General features: G+C 29.5%; 2 protein-coding genes and 1 pseudogene across 2 annotated transcripts in view; 1 reads left to right on the top strand and 2 right to left on the bottom strand.

Annotated features, from left to right (window-relative positions):
- Window positions 1–667: 667 nt before the first annotated feature.
- LOC124827431 (putative beta-1,4-xylosyltransferase IRX10L) lies at window positions 668–4,203 on the bottom strand. The gene is made up of 4 exons (XM_047300488.2): window positions 3,696–4,203; window positions 2,044–2,432; window positions 1,726–1,967; window positions 668–1,403 (listed from the first exon to the last, which is right to left on the bottom strand). Exons 1-4 carry the CDS (start codon window positions 3,799–3,801, stop codon window positions 890–892), a joined length of 1,251 nt encoding a protein of 416 aa, XP_047156444.1. The 5' UTR covers window positions 3,802–4,203; the 3' UTR covers window positions 668–889.
- Window positions 4,204–5,904: 1,701 nt separating this feature from the next.
- On the bottom strand, window positions 5,905–6,564 carry LOC124827435 (pentatricopeptide repeat-containing protein At1g15480, mitochondrial pseudogene; annotated as a pseudogene).
- A 3,436-nt stretch (window positions 6,565–10,000) lies between these two features.
- The window catches only part of LOC124827430 (sec14 cytosolic factor-like), an 18,360-nt gene continuing 12,523 nt past the window's right edge, over window positions 10,001–15,837 (top strand). Inside the window, exon 1 of the mRNA XM_047300486.2 lies at window positions 10,001–10,497. The gene's annotated coding sequence lies outside the window, so the exon portion shown is untranslated. The remainder of the gene's footprint in view (window positions 10,498–15,837) is intronic.

Here is a 15,837-nt window from a genome sequence, read left to right as displayed (position 1 = left end):
GTCATACCTTGTAAATGAATCTCTTTAAATATTTTAGAAGTCTTTGTAATTAGGTTAATAGTCTTTATAAGCAAAACAATGCATAGATTCAATTAAAGATGTGAAATTCTTGTCATAAAAGACTTAATTTGCACTCTATTGGCTCATAAAGTAGGTTCTATAACCATTTGTTAGTGATTTTTTATTTGTCTTTTCTTTTTCTATGAATAAAAAAATTGTTCAATAGTATAAAAAAAAAGAGAAAAAAAAGACTATGTACATAAAATTACAAAAATAACCTGCATAAAAAAATACGTGTAATAAATAAAAATATTTTTATCTTTAAATACTTGTAAATCTCTCTCAAGTCCAACCAAATATAGAAATGTACAATTTTTAAGTCCTTTCCTTTTTTTTTTCTTCCTCACTTTTACCTTGACCAAAACAATGTGCTGGTATAATTGAATCTTCATTTCAAACTGATATCATCAATTTAACATGAAAATATCAACATACCAAGACTTAAATATTCTGTGTAAAAGTGTCAACATTTAGTATTCCATCTACCTCAAATAGAACTCTCTGAACAATAATACATGCAAGAATTACTGTGAAGTTAATTGCCATCACAATTTAATTTGCAGTGCCATCCAATTTACAGAGTCCAGCATGCAGTATAAGACATGTATTAGGAGGAAACAAGAATCTGGAGCATACTATGAAACCTCAATCATGTTGCAAAACGGATTACATGACCTAATGAATTATCTATGGAAATAACAAAATTTACAAAACAAAAATAAAGATATCTCATTTATCAACCATTTATCAACCCCTATGAACACTTTGGGAGGATTGAGCAAGAACAATAAAGAATCCTATAATGGCCTGAGAAAAAGCAATATAAATGTTACCAAGGTTTAAGGTCAGCCACAGGTCCAGCAGTCCAATTCAAGATCTTCTCCCCTGGTTTCAAGAACACGGTGTTGTCATGTGGCAGCTTCCTTGCCAGTCCATTTAAAACTTGATGGAAGGCATCTCCAGGTTGAGCAGGCTGTGGGAAAAGCATTGCTTGCTTCATGGAAGGGTTAGCAAGCAATCTTTGCTTCCTTAATATGACTTCTGGTGAGATAGATGTGAGTATGGTATCCAACTTTGGAACCTCCTCCTCAGCAACAAACACTCCTATCTCTTCCCATGGGATTGCATCAGCAAATGGCAGCACAATGTCATCTGCAATAATAACAGGTATACAACCAAATATCACAGCCTCTACCAATCTTGGGCTCCAAGGGGCCCATCCAAGTGGGCATAGGCAAAACACAGCTCGTTGCATGTCCTCATAGTACGTGGTTGGATGCTCAGTGGAGACATCAAATAGAGGATTGTCCTTAAAGTTCTCCCACACTGCTGCTCTTGCACCTCTGCAAGATTACAGAACATGGCCGTTTGATCAATAGGGATTATTTGTTGATCCAAGCTTCTTTTGTTATTGCATACACTGATGCACACTTGACTTTCAATGTTTTGTTTAGAAAGAATCAATTTTAGGTAATGAATAGATCTTAATATGATTGACTTGACTTTTATAGTTAAACAAAATACAATATTTATATGAATCAAAGTCCTTACTAGTAATTGCATCTTTCGAAAAAAATGTAAATCAGCTTTCTTATGCATCTATTATATGAAAGAAATAAAAGGCTACACTCAGACCTTCTCCTTTAAACTTGTAATAAGGCCTACCTTGCATAGTAACCACCTTCAGGGTCATTGCCAACATCATAAAAAAGTCCTCGGAAGTATACAAAAATGGACCTGGGAGTCTTATCAGGAATTAGGTGGGTGTGCATTTTCTGTGGTGGAGCGTATGGAGGAATGGTAATTGAGCCCTCTTTCAAGCATACATGATTCCTCTGTCCAAATGTTTGAACCAATGTAGCACGCCTTAGCAGTTGAAGAATCCCTCTTTCAATTGCCTTCTCTTCCTGTACAAATTAATATAAATATATAATAAAAGTGGTATAAATAATGAAAATTGAAAACAATGCACAAAATTTGTACCTGGTAATGAAAACATGCCCCAAAGTCGTGAGGAACCACAAAGAAGTGATCTGCCCCCTCTGTGCGATTCCAATAGGGCCAGTTTGAAGAAATAAGTTGTATGGCACTTCTCATCATTCGCGGTGACTTGAAGGGTAAAGGGAGGCCATTTGGTGTCAAGTCACAAGTGGTGTATACAGGGGTATAAAACCAGTCAGCCTCTTCCGGATTAAGGGTTCGGACGGGACTAGATAAGAGAAACCGGTGCATAAAGATTTCAGCAGCAAACATATGGTTGAGGCATCTCGGATCTTTTTGAAGAATTTTCTTATTATACTTACTTGGAAGTTCATATACAAAAACCTTCAACCTTCCCACTGGATCATCTTCCAATACATCACCAGCACTACCTGCAGTTGGTTCAACCACACCATGCTTATAACCTCACAGATATAAAAAGTGTATTGGACTACAGTATATCTCCACAAATATAATTGCTTAATGTAATTCAATGAAAGAGAGCACAAAAAACTGCTTATAAACACCTTAAAATCCCAAGGGTCAAAAAGGATAGACCATAATTTTATATATACCTTGTTTAACTTAACAACCATTCCAGCTACTTCCTGATGCTATGTTTTCAAAATCTATACATCACTGTGGCAAGTTAATATTAATGTCTTCATAAAATTTAGACACGTGTTCTGTCAGGGAGTAGCGTTCATATTTTGGCTAACATTTCCCCCCTTTTTAGCTTTATAAGGCTCAAAATGCTTAGCTTTATAAGGCTCAAAATGCAAGAAAAGAAGTGAATATTCTGCAAATTGTAGAGTTCCAATTTAAATTGTAATCAAATTTCTGTTGGTAAACAAGATAATTTACTTTTAACTCTTCGGATAAGAGAGGAAGGCAACAGAAATGTTGAAATTTCTATTACAATATTCCACTATCAAAATTGAAACTCAGAAGCCGGCAAGAGAGCCCCCTAGATTTTGAAAAACAAACCTTAAAAATGTGTTTACAATACATTGTTTTTATGCCTTTGGGTACATCAGATTGCCAATCTATAGAAATAACAGAACCAATAGACAAAAAATTATCAATCTACAATCTACTAGCGTAAACAAGTTCATGGGCAGACCAACCAAAACATTTCTCAGATACCCTAATTAATTGTTATGTGTTCTCTGAAATCAAGCACAACCATGAATAGTCCTAAGGCGTCATTTGGCATGCATTACCATTTAAGGTACGCAACCTAAGCAGTTATTCATTATCCAAACCATTAACCCAATCGCAGTCATTGAACATTGAATATTGAAGCAAAAATACAGTCAAATTCCAGTATTTATAGTATCTAATTAAAGAGCTTGGTACTTTTGGATCTTTAGAATAACCATCCACATTCAATGCTGAATAACCCAATGCTCAATGGTTGAAACAATAACTTCACAAAAAAAAACTCGTCAACTTATGCAACAACTATCCTAATCAACCTCAATCACAACCGGATCTTAATCAAACTCATTCACAGTAACCACAGACACAACACTGAAAACCGCAATACAATGCGGTCAAAATCAACATCAAACATAACCACAGTTAATCGATCACGACCAAAGTAAAGCCAAGCAAAAGGAAGAAGCTAAAAAACAAAAATCAGCAAAAAAAACCTGAGATTCTTTCAGTTGGTTGGTTTCTGCCCAGCTCCACGGCACCAATTGTAAAGAGAAAATAGGCACAAAGAAACCCCAAAAAACTGAATTTCCACATACCCATTTTTGGTTCCCCAGCAAAGAAATGATTTTGGATTGAAAAATGGAAAAAGGGGAGTGATGGTAATGAAGGGTGGAACTCCAAAAGAAGGAAAGTAAGTGTTTATTATAAGGAAGTCAATTCTGGTCAGAAGAAGAAGGTGAAGGTTGAGAAGTCACATGGGAAAGTAGTTGTGGGAGGTTTCTTGGCAACGGGGTTTCACGAGAACACTTTGAAGAAGGAAAAGGACCTCAGCAGCAACAGAGAGAGACAGATTTGAACATTGAGGGACCAACAAACAGCATGTGGATTTAACTTGAAGAAACAATGCTAAAGAAAATTGAAGAAGAAGAAGAAGAAGAAGAAGGTGATGAATTGGAGGAGAAGGATTTGCAATTTTCTTTGTGAGGTTTGATGCCAAGTCTATCTCACAATTTAGACACCAAAATTCAATGACATCACTCTCTTCAATTTAGCTTTAACCGACCCTTCGTTTTACTTTATGTTTTTCACCCTCCAAAATGCCTTAAATTCACTTTTTGGTTATATAATTTTTATTATCGAAATTAACTTTTTTAAATGAAATCAAAGTAATGAAAGATGCCAAATACTCTCTTACTAGGAAATTATTAATAAAAAAATCGAAACAATAGGGATTATTTCAAAACTATTATAACGAAAAATAAACTCAATAAAAATTTAGTCATACTAATTACAATAAGATTAATTTATGTGATTTTTCTTTTTTACATAAGGAAATTAGTAAAAATATGAATTTACTTGTAGATCAGATTAAAATTATCGTGTACAAGTCTTTATACTTTTATATAACTTTTAAAATTATGATTTTTCTTAAAATCTTAAACCGAAATTATGAAGAAAAAAAATAAGTCTCCGGATTTCAATGCGGAAATCAAAGAAATATTATAAGGTTTATTTGTACAAATTTTCTATAAACACTCATTAAAAAATTGAATGAATTTTGTATGAGTTAAAATTAATTCCGATATAAATTAACTTGTAAAAGTTATTGTCTAGTACTTTTTTGAAAATTTCTTTAACCTCCCAATAAGTTAATTTTATTATATAGAGAAAAAAACGTTTTTATTTTATTCTCTTAATAATAATTAGGAATAAGTTTATCTAAATATGTTTATAATCTTATTTTATTTTTCTACTTTCTCTTTCCAATGGTAATATAGCCGAATATTCTTTTTTTCGTCGTGTTGTTTCCAATTTTCCATATAATTTTGGGAATCTTTGAATACCAAACTAGTTTCACCTTATCTATGATAAAATGGTGGTAGATTAATATGTTTTTCTTGTACACTATAAATACCATCTGCAGAAAGCAATTACACTTGAATGGGTAGGATTGGTTTAAATAATAGAGTCATTTTCAAGTACTTGAAATTAAAAAAAAAAAACTTTACCCTCAATTAATTTAACAAAATAATAAATAGTGTATTGAAAATTGGTGAGCTTATTATCAAAATTAAGATATCTTTGTTAATATTACGTGGTTTCATGGAAATTACTTCAGACAGTTTATTTCCATATATCTATCTACATGACAAGATATCTTTTGAATGTCAAATGCCCTTAATGCTTATATAATGTATTGTAAGAACGTGTGTTAAATAAGTGTATGAACGAATTAGAGGGATAATTAAATATATTTATGTTTAATTTTAATTATTTAATGGTGTAGTAAATGTAGTGAATGTTTTAAATGGTTAGCGTAGATGGTGAACAGAAATAGAGATTTTAATGGTTGGGCTTATTTTGGGACGAAAATAGCTAAACTATTTGGACATTTTTTTTATTGCATCTTCAAATATTTTAAAACTATCCGTTGTAAAAAAATTCATTTAATTTTTTTTTTTAAATATTTTCTCTTTCTACAATTAAAAAAAGTATACACTCCTATTTTGTATTTCATCAAATTTTGAAATTTATCAAAAGATCTTTTGAAAATTTTAACTTATGAAAATTTTAACTTATGAAAATTTTAACGGATCCGTTGAAAGATTTTTTAAAGACTTAACAATTTTATTACTAGTAGTAATAAATTGGTTTAATCATTCAGGAAGTCCCTTTTTTGGAGCAGAATCTCAATTTCGTCCCTTATTTTTTCGGTTTCTCAATTGGATCCAAATTTTTTGAAAATTGCAACAATTGGGTCCCAACCTTTAAATTGGGCTCAACGGCGTTAGGCTGTGTTTGACGTGGCACGCTGGATCCCCTTTTGTAATTGACGTGGCAGGCGTAAGTAAGAGAACTTTGTTTGACATGGATATACAGTTTCACAAGTGCATTACAGGTCATACAGCCTATATACATCCCACTATCTTCCATTCGCTTAATAAGTTCCTCACCCTTCTTTAGCATATTATTATTTGCATAAATCATCAGAAGAACTGAGTAGTTCTTGGAATTCAGTTTCCATTTCTTTGATGCCCTCTCAAAAATTGATTCAGCTTCATCAATTTTCTTTAACCTTCCCGAAGCTTCAACTGCAGCAAGGCAGTCATCAACCCCAGGATTTGATTCACAAACCTTCCAAATTCTCTCCACTTCATCGGCCTTTCCCAGGTATGCATAAAGACGAATTAATGTTGCACATAACCACCGATTTTCTTTCAAGTTTTCACCTTCAATCTCCTTCAATACAGTTTCAGCCTTTTCATTAAGCCCATCTTTGGTGTAATGCTTAGCCAAGAGTGCCTGAATTTGGACGTCTGGCTCAATCCCTTCCACCTTCATTGTCTCCAATACTTGCTCCATATATCATTAGATCGGCCCTTCGTGTCTAATAATACAACATATGACCTCTGTAATCAATAATCAATACAAAATCAAACTTATATTGACCTGGCCACTTGAGATTCCAGCGGAACAAGGTCCCACCCACAATTTCAACCACGACGACAAAAGCACGCTCTCTGTCAACGTCAACTTCGATTAAACCCTAAATCTCCAATTTCATACCCCAATTTGTGAATTTCATGGACCTTTGCACGAACCCTACAAGAACCCCTCAATCTCAGAACAAACTTCTCCCCTCCCTAATTCCATAAAATTGAATCTCAATCCCAATCCCTATATTTCAGTCGTACTTTCCTTTTCTTTGTATTTTAAAAAATATAATTATCCATGTCAAACAAAGTTCCCTTACGCCTGCCACGCCAATTTCAAAATGATATACAGCGTGCCACATCAAACACAGCCTTACGTCGTTAGGCCCAATTTAACGGTTGGGACCCAATTGTTACAATTTTCAAAAAATTTGGATTCAATTGAGAAACCGAAAAAATAAGGGACGAAATTGAGATTCTGCTCCAAAAAAGGGACTTCCGGAATGATTAAACCTAATAAATTTCTTTGTGAATTGAAAATATAATAAGTTTATGTAAAAATAAAATGTGGAAAGCTAAATAAGAAATTTTGGTGGCTTAATTGGTAGAAAATTGTGGTGATTTCAAGAACATGGGTTCAAACTCTTTTCTTTTACCTTTTTGTTTAAAAAAAATAAAATATTGATAGTGGATAAAGAACTCCAGATTAAAATAATATTAATATAATAAAATAAGATTAAAATAATAAATAATATTAAAAAATTGTTGAATAGTAAAAATTTTGGACTATAAATAGCCATGAGAGGGGAGGCTATTTTGCACAAAGAGAGAGGGTTTTCGGGGAACAAATTCTGAGCAAGAGATTAAGTCTGAAATAAAGGTAGGGGGACTAACCTTATGATTTAATATTGTTTTATTACTATTCATGTCTTGAAATTTTGTGTGAATACTGTTAATGAAAAACATAGGTGCTTACTGTATATCTATCTATAGTGAATTTTTGTGCTAATATTATATGTTGTTGTTTTGAATCTGTAAATAAGAAATTTGTTAAAACTAGCTGAGGAACACTTTGGCTAAGGAAAGACTTGGTACTTAAGTTGTCCACGCACCTCTCTTTTCTGGAAGTCTACTCGACAAGTTTTTAACTTAAATATTGTTGAACAGATTATGCACTGTTAAATTATTGTGCAATATATCTCGTTGGAATGAAAATGTCTGATGAATTCATGTTATTGTGGTAGATATGAAATTATGAATTATAATTGTGATGGTAGGATAGAGGAATCTTAAAAACCGGAGTTGGTACATCCCTGATCATAGAGCAGCCCTGGTCAAATCCAGTAAGTTGTGACTAGTCATATGTACTGGCGTTTATGGTGAGTTTGATTCGTCAAACATTTGATTCTTCTCCAGTGACCATTTATGGTGATATTTTAGTATTGTAAATTTATTTTGTGATATATTCATTTTGTATGATTTCTGTGATGATTGTATTTTATTATATTGGATTTGAATTTATGCATCTGAACATGATATGAGTATTATGGGGGGATTTTGTAAGGGTATAATGTGAGTTGAGGAATATGAGTATGGTATGAGTCTCGTGGAGAGATTCAGTAATGATATGCTATTTGTGTATATGTTGATGTTGAGGGTTCTGTAGTTGGAGGTTATCCTGATACTCTAATAATCATTTAGTCTCAAGTAGAGAAGGATGAATTATGTGTTGGTCTATGTGCCGGTTTTAGACATAGTGTTGAGGACTAACCTTGTGGATGGTATGGAGTATTTTGGAAGTGTATTTGTAAGAGGAAGTAGAAGGCATCACAAGTGCATAACCTCCCGTGACCGCTCATCAACATATCATCAGAATGAGTGTCTATTGGGTATTGTGGAATGAGTGTCTATTGGGTATTGTGGAATGAGTGTCTATTGGGTATTGTGGAATGAGTGTCTATTGAGTATTGTGGAACGAGTGTTTATTAAGTATTGTGGGATGAGTGTCTATTAGTAATTGTGGTATGGTGGGATGAGTATCTATGATGCGATTGTTGTATGATGGTATGAGTATCTATGATGCGATTGTTGTATGATGGTATGAGTATCTATGATGCTATTGTTGTATGATGGTATGAGGGTGTCTCACATAATTATTATATGAGGTTTGTTGAGTGTATAAAAGTAATTAACGTTAATAAAACAAAGTTGATAAAATTAAAAAATATTTTTAAAAAATTAGAAAAAACATCAAAATTTAAAAATATTTTAAATGTTTATTTATTTATTTCTTTAAATTTTAATGAATTTTTTTTATATTAATAAAAATTATAATACACCATCGAAATCTCACAAAGAATAAATATTAAACCAATAAAAATTGAAATTTTATATAAATATCTCTTTTTTTTAAATTTCAATCTTAGATAATAATAAGCAATATTCATACAACAACATAAAATTATTATATTATAACAAATAACACGTATGTATATAATTGTATTAGTAAAATTACACTTATGATAAATAAACATAATTATATAAAAAATCATCAAAAATAATATTATAATATTAAAAATAAATAACAAATAAAAAAATTAAAAATTATCAAATATGTATCTTATAAATAGTTTGGTACACCAAAATCACAAAAAAAAAAACATGATAATATGAAAAGTATCTTGAATATTTAAACAAAACTTTCCAAAACATTAAACTAATAAAACTCTTAAGAAATAATTAAAATTACTTTAGAAAAACCAAAATTCTTAAAAAAAATGAAAATTAAGGATTAAAGAAAATAAAAAAACAACAATTTTCTATATTACCTACTAAATAAATGGTTTATGTGATTGAACCCTTGAAATTAATAATAAAATATTTTTATGTAAAATAAATAAATAAAAATATTAAAAAATTTATAAATATTCAAAGATAAAAAATAAAAACCATTTGATTCATGTAACATTTACCTTCGAGACAAGGTGAATTTCGTTAATATAGAATAAATTAAATAATTAGAAAAAAAAGTGTATTGTAAAAGAAAAAGAAAGATTATAAAACTAAAAATTAAAAAAAAATTATCGATGCTCAATCTAATTATTGCAAAAATTCTGTATTAAAATAAGAATAAATTCGAAATATAGGTAATATGAGAAGGAAATTATTTGGTACGGATATCATGTTCTGAAATTAAACCTTTAAATATATTAAACAGGCCACATAAAGAAAATATTTATCAGATAGTGATTAAATTCCAACAGGATAATTCTGAATCCACAAAAATACAAAGAAAAGGAAAATATCCAAACCGAGTGACATAAATCCAAGGAGAAGCAGCTGAATAAAACAAGATGGAGAGAAAAAAAGTCAGCAACGTGTGTTGGAGAAGCATGAGTCAGCATCAACATGCAATAATGGCCCCAACCCTTTTCGGTGAACCTTACTCACTCCCAACACACTCTCTCTGTTATCTCTACACACTGCAACACTACTCCAACTTCTCTCTCTTCGCTGCACTTCTGTCATGGTCTCATGGTCTCATGGTCTCATGGTGGTGCATGCATGAGCTCGGTCAATGCACCATTCTTCTTGTCAAAACCAGATTATTCACAAGAAAAATCATACTAACCAACGGAATTTCAAAGTCAAACAAAGTGCCTTTGAAATTTTAAACCCACTTTCTAAGAAAATGGTTTCTTTTCACCGTCAAAGTGGTTATCAGTTCCTATAAATTGGGTGCAGACTGAACAGAGAAGGAAGAGATTGTCAATTTTCAGACAGACTTGTCGGAAAGAAGAACAGAGACGGCCATTGAAGCCCTCAAGTGTTGAGACAGTGACAGCTCATCACAACCAAAGAGGTTAGTAGCTCTCTTCATTAACTACATCAAAATGCTTCGCTGTGTTTGTCTTTTGTTATGTTCTGTTTTCACAAGCACACATTCAAAGCTTCACATCGAGATCCATTTTTTGTTTTGTTTCCATGTCTGATCTATAAGCCACAACTGCGCTCTTGTTTTCTTAAGTTATCTTGCCTTTTTGTAGTGGAAGATTGCTATTTGCACACCCATGATAAAAGTTACCCTAACTAAAATTAAAAATATAACCCTATTTCATCTTTCATACTCTCTTTCTCTTGTTTTCTTGTCTTCTTTACACTCTGATTTTCTTTTGGTTGTGTTTCTGTCGGTGTCATTCATTGTGATAGTTATTTATTATTATTATCATCGTTCTTGTAAACGGTGAAGGCATAAGATTTATCTTCTTTGGTTTGTTTTTCTCTTCTGTGCGTATACTCTAGATTGTTCGATTTGAAAATTTTCTTAGTTGAGAAGAGTATTTCAAATTCTACAATCTAGAAAATATGTTTATATTTAAAAGAATTAGATTTTCCAATCTATAATAAACTTTTAGATTTGGAAGAGTATGCCAAATTATATATTTAAAAAATTATATTAAAAAAACTTCGAGTATACAATAAAAAAATCACTTTTCACGTACAAAAATCATCTAATAATAACCTTCAAATTCCACACTATAACGATCTCTCTTCAAGTTAAGGTTATGTCAGAATGTAGCTTTCCACACTTTCTCAATGAAATCTGAAGACAAGAACACACGTCACCATGTGTGTGCCCACATAAAGCTTCGTTGCCATATTATAGAAGAGAGACAAAGTAGATATTTTTCAAATTTATATGGGTGTCTTGCTTCTATAATATTAACATCAATCACTATTCGGTGGATTAAGTGAGGCCGAACATTGAAGCTCACGAATCAAAAATGGTCCAAATTTAATCTTGTCATGTTTTCTATTTGATTACTTGCGTTTTGTTTGATTAAACGTAAGAACTTAGTAATCCCAAGATATGTTCACTAAATCTAAATTAAATATTTAAAATAAAATAAGAAGTTAATGAGAGTGTTTAAAGAAATTAAAAAGAGTTGGTTGGATGAGATATATACATTTCGAGATTATAAAGATTAATAGATTTGGCAATTTATTGTAACTCAAATTCTTTCTTAAATAATTTAGATCATTATCATCGATGATCTTTAATTATATTATTTTCCGGATAAATAAATAAAAATATTACCAAAAATTAATGTATTACTTTTCATTTTCGCAGTAATATTTAATCATTGATAATTTTGATAGAAAAATATTTTAAAAATATATTACTGATAAAAGAGATCAAAATAACACTGATATATATCTTATTATCAACTATTACATTATGTAATAACTTTTTATCAAAACTAAACACCATGAATAAAATGAATTAAAACTTGCTACCTCCTTCCTAACTTTCATAAAAAACCAACAACTCCCTTCTATGATTTTAATTTTATAATATGGCTGAAAAAAATTTAAGAGGGTAATTATTGTTTTATAAAAACTCTGAAATGTTTCATAATTAAATATGCTATTTAGATAAAGAATTAAAAAAATCTCAAATTCTATAGTGTTACAAAAAATTAAATTATTTAAAATTAAGAATTTTAAATTATGTTTACTTTAAATTCTTGTTTTTTATTTACATATTCCCTCGTCGAATGGATTTTTATGTAAGTCAATGTTATTTTCCTGTGAACGTCCATCAAGATTTTATTAGTCAACATCAACCGTATCTTATGACGGAAAAATTATTTTAGATTATAATTATTATTTCACAACTAATTATAAAAGTAAAATAATCGTAATATAAATGAACTTTTCTATTTATGAAAAAAAGGTAGTAAAAAGTAATTTCAAATAGATGTAAAATTATTATTTTTTGTCAAAGTATCATTGTCCGTCCTTTGCCTCATATGAAACACAATTATTTTTCTCGACCTCAACTAATGTTATTTTCAATAGAAATGAGTCGAGTTATTTTTTTCCCGACATCAATCAAATTATTTTAAATCATTTATAGCTCAAAAATTGGAGTTGTTATAAAAATCAATTATGTATGATTATTTACTCTTTTACATAATTATTTAATATTTATGTAACTATTTTTACCACTTTGTTTTGAGACTTATATAATTATAATTTATTTTTATTTATATTTGACAACAACAAAATTAAGCTTTTATTTTATTTTATTTAAAAGAATACTTAATTAATATTTGAGATTGTTGAGTGGTGGATGTGAATATTCTTGTTATCAAAATAAAAGGAATATGAGATATCAATTTCATATTCAATGGACATACACGATGATAGAAATATGTATGATTTTTTTATTTATAAAAAAAAATATTAGTATAGTCAAACATAACTTAGAACTATCAATTCGCTAGTACATCTTTAAATAAATCCCTATTTAGGAAGTCATTACCTGAAGGAGAAAATAAATTCAATTCTCAAAATCTTCTTTCTAATGGGTTGAGGTCAGAATTAAAGTAGGATTGACCTTATTACAAGACTTTAATTAAATCTTAAAAATAATTCATTCGATCTCAGATAAAGGTTGAGGTAAGTCATCTCAGGTCGAAACCCAAGACAGGTCGACTTGGACCGAAGGTCGACTCGGACCGAAGGTTGATATGGATAATTTTGAACAAAAATTTAAGATGAGTCGCTTTGGGCCAAAGGTCAATAAGGCTAACCCAAGCCAACGATAAGGCCTAAACTAAAGGTCATGACGGGTTGACCCGTGTTAAAGATCATGACTAGTTGGTTGGGTTGAAGGTCGAGACAAATTGTATCGAACTGAAGGTCAAGACAAGTTGTCCCAAAGAGAAAGTCGAGATGAGCCATCTCAGTCCAAACATCAATATAGGTTGGTCTAGGACGAAGGTTGAGGTGAGACAATCCAAACCAAAGGACGAGGCAAGTTGAAAATTAAGACGACTTATCTCAAATAGAAGGTCAAAACAAATTGGCTCGAGCTGAAAGTCAAGATGCACAGACGCGGACTGAAGATAGAGACATGTCAACCTGAATCAAAAGTCAAGACAGTCGTCCTAAACCAAAGGTTAAGATGAGTTAACCCAAACTAAAGGTCGTGACGGAGCAATCCAAATATTAAAAGGATTTTTTATTGATGTTTTTTTGAGTTGTTTTTAATGAACTTTGACTATGTTTTTTTTTATCTATAAAAGTTTTCAAATAATATCAATTGAAAAATCAATTCAAAAAGTCTAGCCAACTATATCATAAAAGTAACTTTAATAAATATGAATTAAAGTAATTATAGTACCTCAACCTATCAAAGTTTGTTAATATGATATCAAAACCAAAAGGTGTTTAATATGATATCAAATTCATATTTTAGAATTTATTTTAACAAAGTTTATTTTTGTTTGGTCTGACCCATTAATATCTAATTTCATATTTGAAAACCAGATTTTATACATCCTTCGAATTCTAACAAATCTTACATACATAATTTTAATAAAAAAAATAAGACCAACCATAGTTGAATACAAATCTAATTTATTATTACATTTAAATATTATTTAATATTTAAACAATTTATTGCAATTCGTGGTAATGGGAATATATTATTGAAATAAAAAAATCAATAATTCTGAATTGACTTATATACAAAAATTATTTTAATAAATAAAACAATATGTATATGATGACTATTTAAATTTCTTGAAAATTCTTAATTTATCCATCTAAACATAATATCAAGGCAAGGTGAAATGAATAAACTCATTGTAGTGCTGATAAACAAACAGGGAAGGATTAACCCCGTTTTAAGATTGAAAACCTCAACCTAGTCAAACATGTGAGTTGCACAGTCTGTTCATCCATCAAATGTCATTGTTGCTGGATTAGTTGATAGCGACATGACTTTCTACGTATATTTCTTTTATGCTGTATACATACATATATATATACATACATATATATATATATATATATATATATATATATATATATATATATGTATTTGAATGCGTACAATAATAGTTATATTTTTAAAAATTATTATATCTTTTTTTAATATACATATATTATATATCAGATTTTATTATTTTAAAAATAAATGTATCATAATATAAGATAAGATATGTGTAGTATCAAATACATATATCGCATTCATACATCACACACCTTTATACTTTTTTTGAAATATGTCAATTAAAAAATTACAGCATTATAATAAAAATTTCTAAAAGTTAAAATTTTATAACAATTAAAGATTGTATAATAGAGATAATGCATAATGATTTAAAAAACTAGAAATGTCACAAGAAATTATTTATCTATGTATCCGCGTACATTTTAAGTTTTCTGTCTTTAAAATTACTTTTCATCATTTCTAAATTTTCCAAATTTTCATATAATATATAATGCATTAGAAAATTAAAGTTTTAATTTAACATTAATTTTATATTTAGGTAAAAAAAACATTTTTTTGAGTGAATTGATAAGTCAGTGTTGTCCACACAAAAATATTTTAGTGGGTTAAGTAAAATATTTTAACCCATTATAGTTATATTTTTATTTTCAATCCAACTTAACTCAAAGTTATAATAAATCATATTTAATGTATTTAAATTTCTTTTGATGACTCGACGTATTGCTAACATTGATATTTATCAAGATAAGCTCACATTATTAACACTTTTTTAATAAAACTTAGTAATTTTTTTGGAGTTGAAAATGAAATAAAAAAAACAAATTTAAAATGAAAACATAACTCTTAAAAACTAAACTAAATTCATCACCTTAGAGTTTACTTACCTCTTCCATTCCTTTCATCACTAATTTCGTATTTATTATTAGGAAAAAAGTTTTGACAAAGAATAGACTGGGATATTATGATTGACAAACATTTCTTTTTATTTTAATTTATAAAACTAAAAAAGTACATTGAATTTTATAAAGAAGAAAAATCCACTTTTTATCACATTATAATAATTGTTTTGAGATTACATTATACATAAGGTCATCTTTAATATTTTTTTTTATTTAAAATATAAAAGTTACTCTAAAATTTTCGTAATTATGAATATGCTTTTACGATGAAAATAAATTTGTTGATAAATTCAAATTTATCAATATATTTTATCAATGAATTTGAAATTTTAATTATCGATAAATATTTTCATTGAATAACCAATATGTATATAAGTTTTTTGATAAAATTAATCAACAAATTAAAATTTGTATTATCGACAAATATTTTTGTTGATAATATGTTTGACAATCTATTTTATTTGTAATTCGTAATTTCTATTATTAAAAAATATTT

The sequence above is a fragment of the Vigna umbellata genome, chromosome 1 (assembly GCF_029865625.1).
Source record: "Vigna umbellata cultivar VRB3 chromosome 1, Vumbellata_1.0, whole genome shotgun sequence".
Lineage (NCBI taxonomy): Eukaryota > Viridiplantae > Streptophyta > Magnoliopsida > Fabales > Fabaceae > Vigna > Vigna umbellata.
The sequence above is the reverse complement of the archived record's forward strand: the minus strand, read 5'-3'. Positions and strand labels throughout refer to the sequence as shown.

What these genes read in the sequence shown, in the direction of transcription:
- LOC124827431 (XM_047300488.2), bottom strand. Translation starts at nt 3,801, where the DNA reads ATGGGTATGTGGAAATTCAGTTTTTTGGGGTTTCTTTGTGCCTATTTT. An exon ending in ACCAACTGAAAGAATCTCAG is followed by an intron (nt 2,433 to 3,695) that starts GTTTTTTTTGCT and finishes AACCAACTGCAG; the next exon opens with GTAGTGCTGGTGATGTATTG. An exon ending in GAAGGTGGTTACTATGCAAG is followed by an intron (nt 1,404 to 1,725) that starts GTAGGCCTTATT and finishes GTAATCTTGCAG; the next exon opens with AGGTGCAAGAGCAGCAGTGT.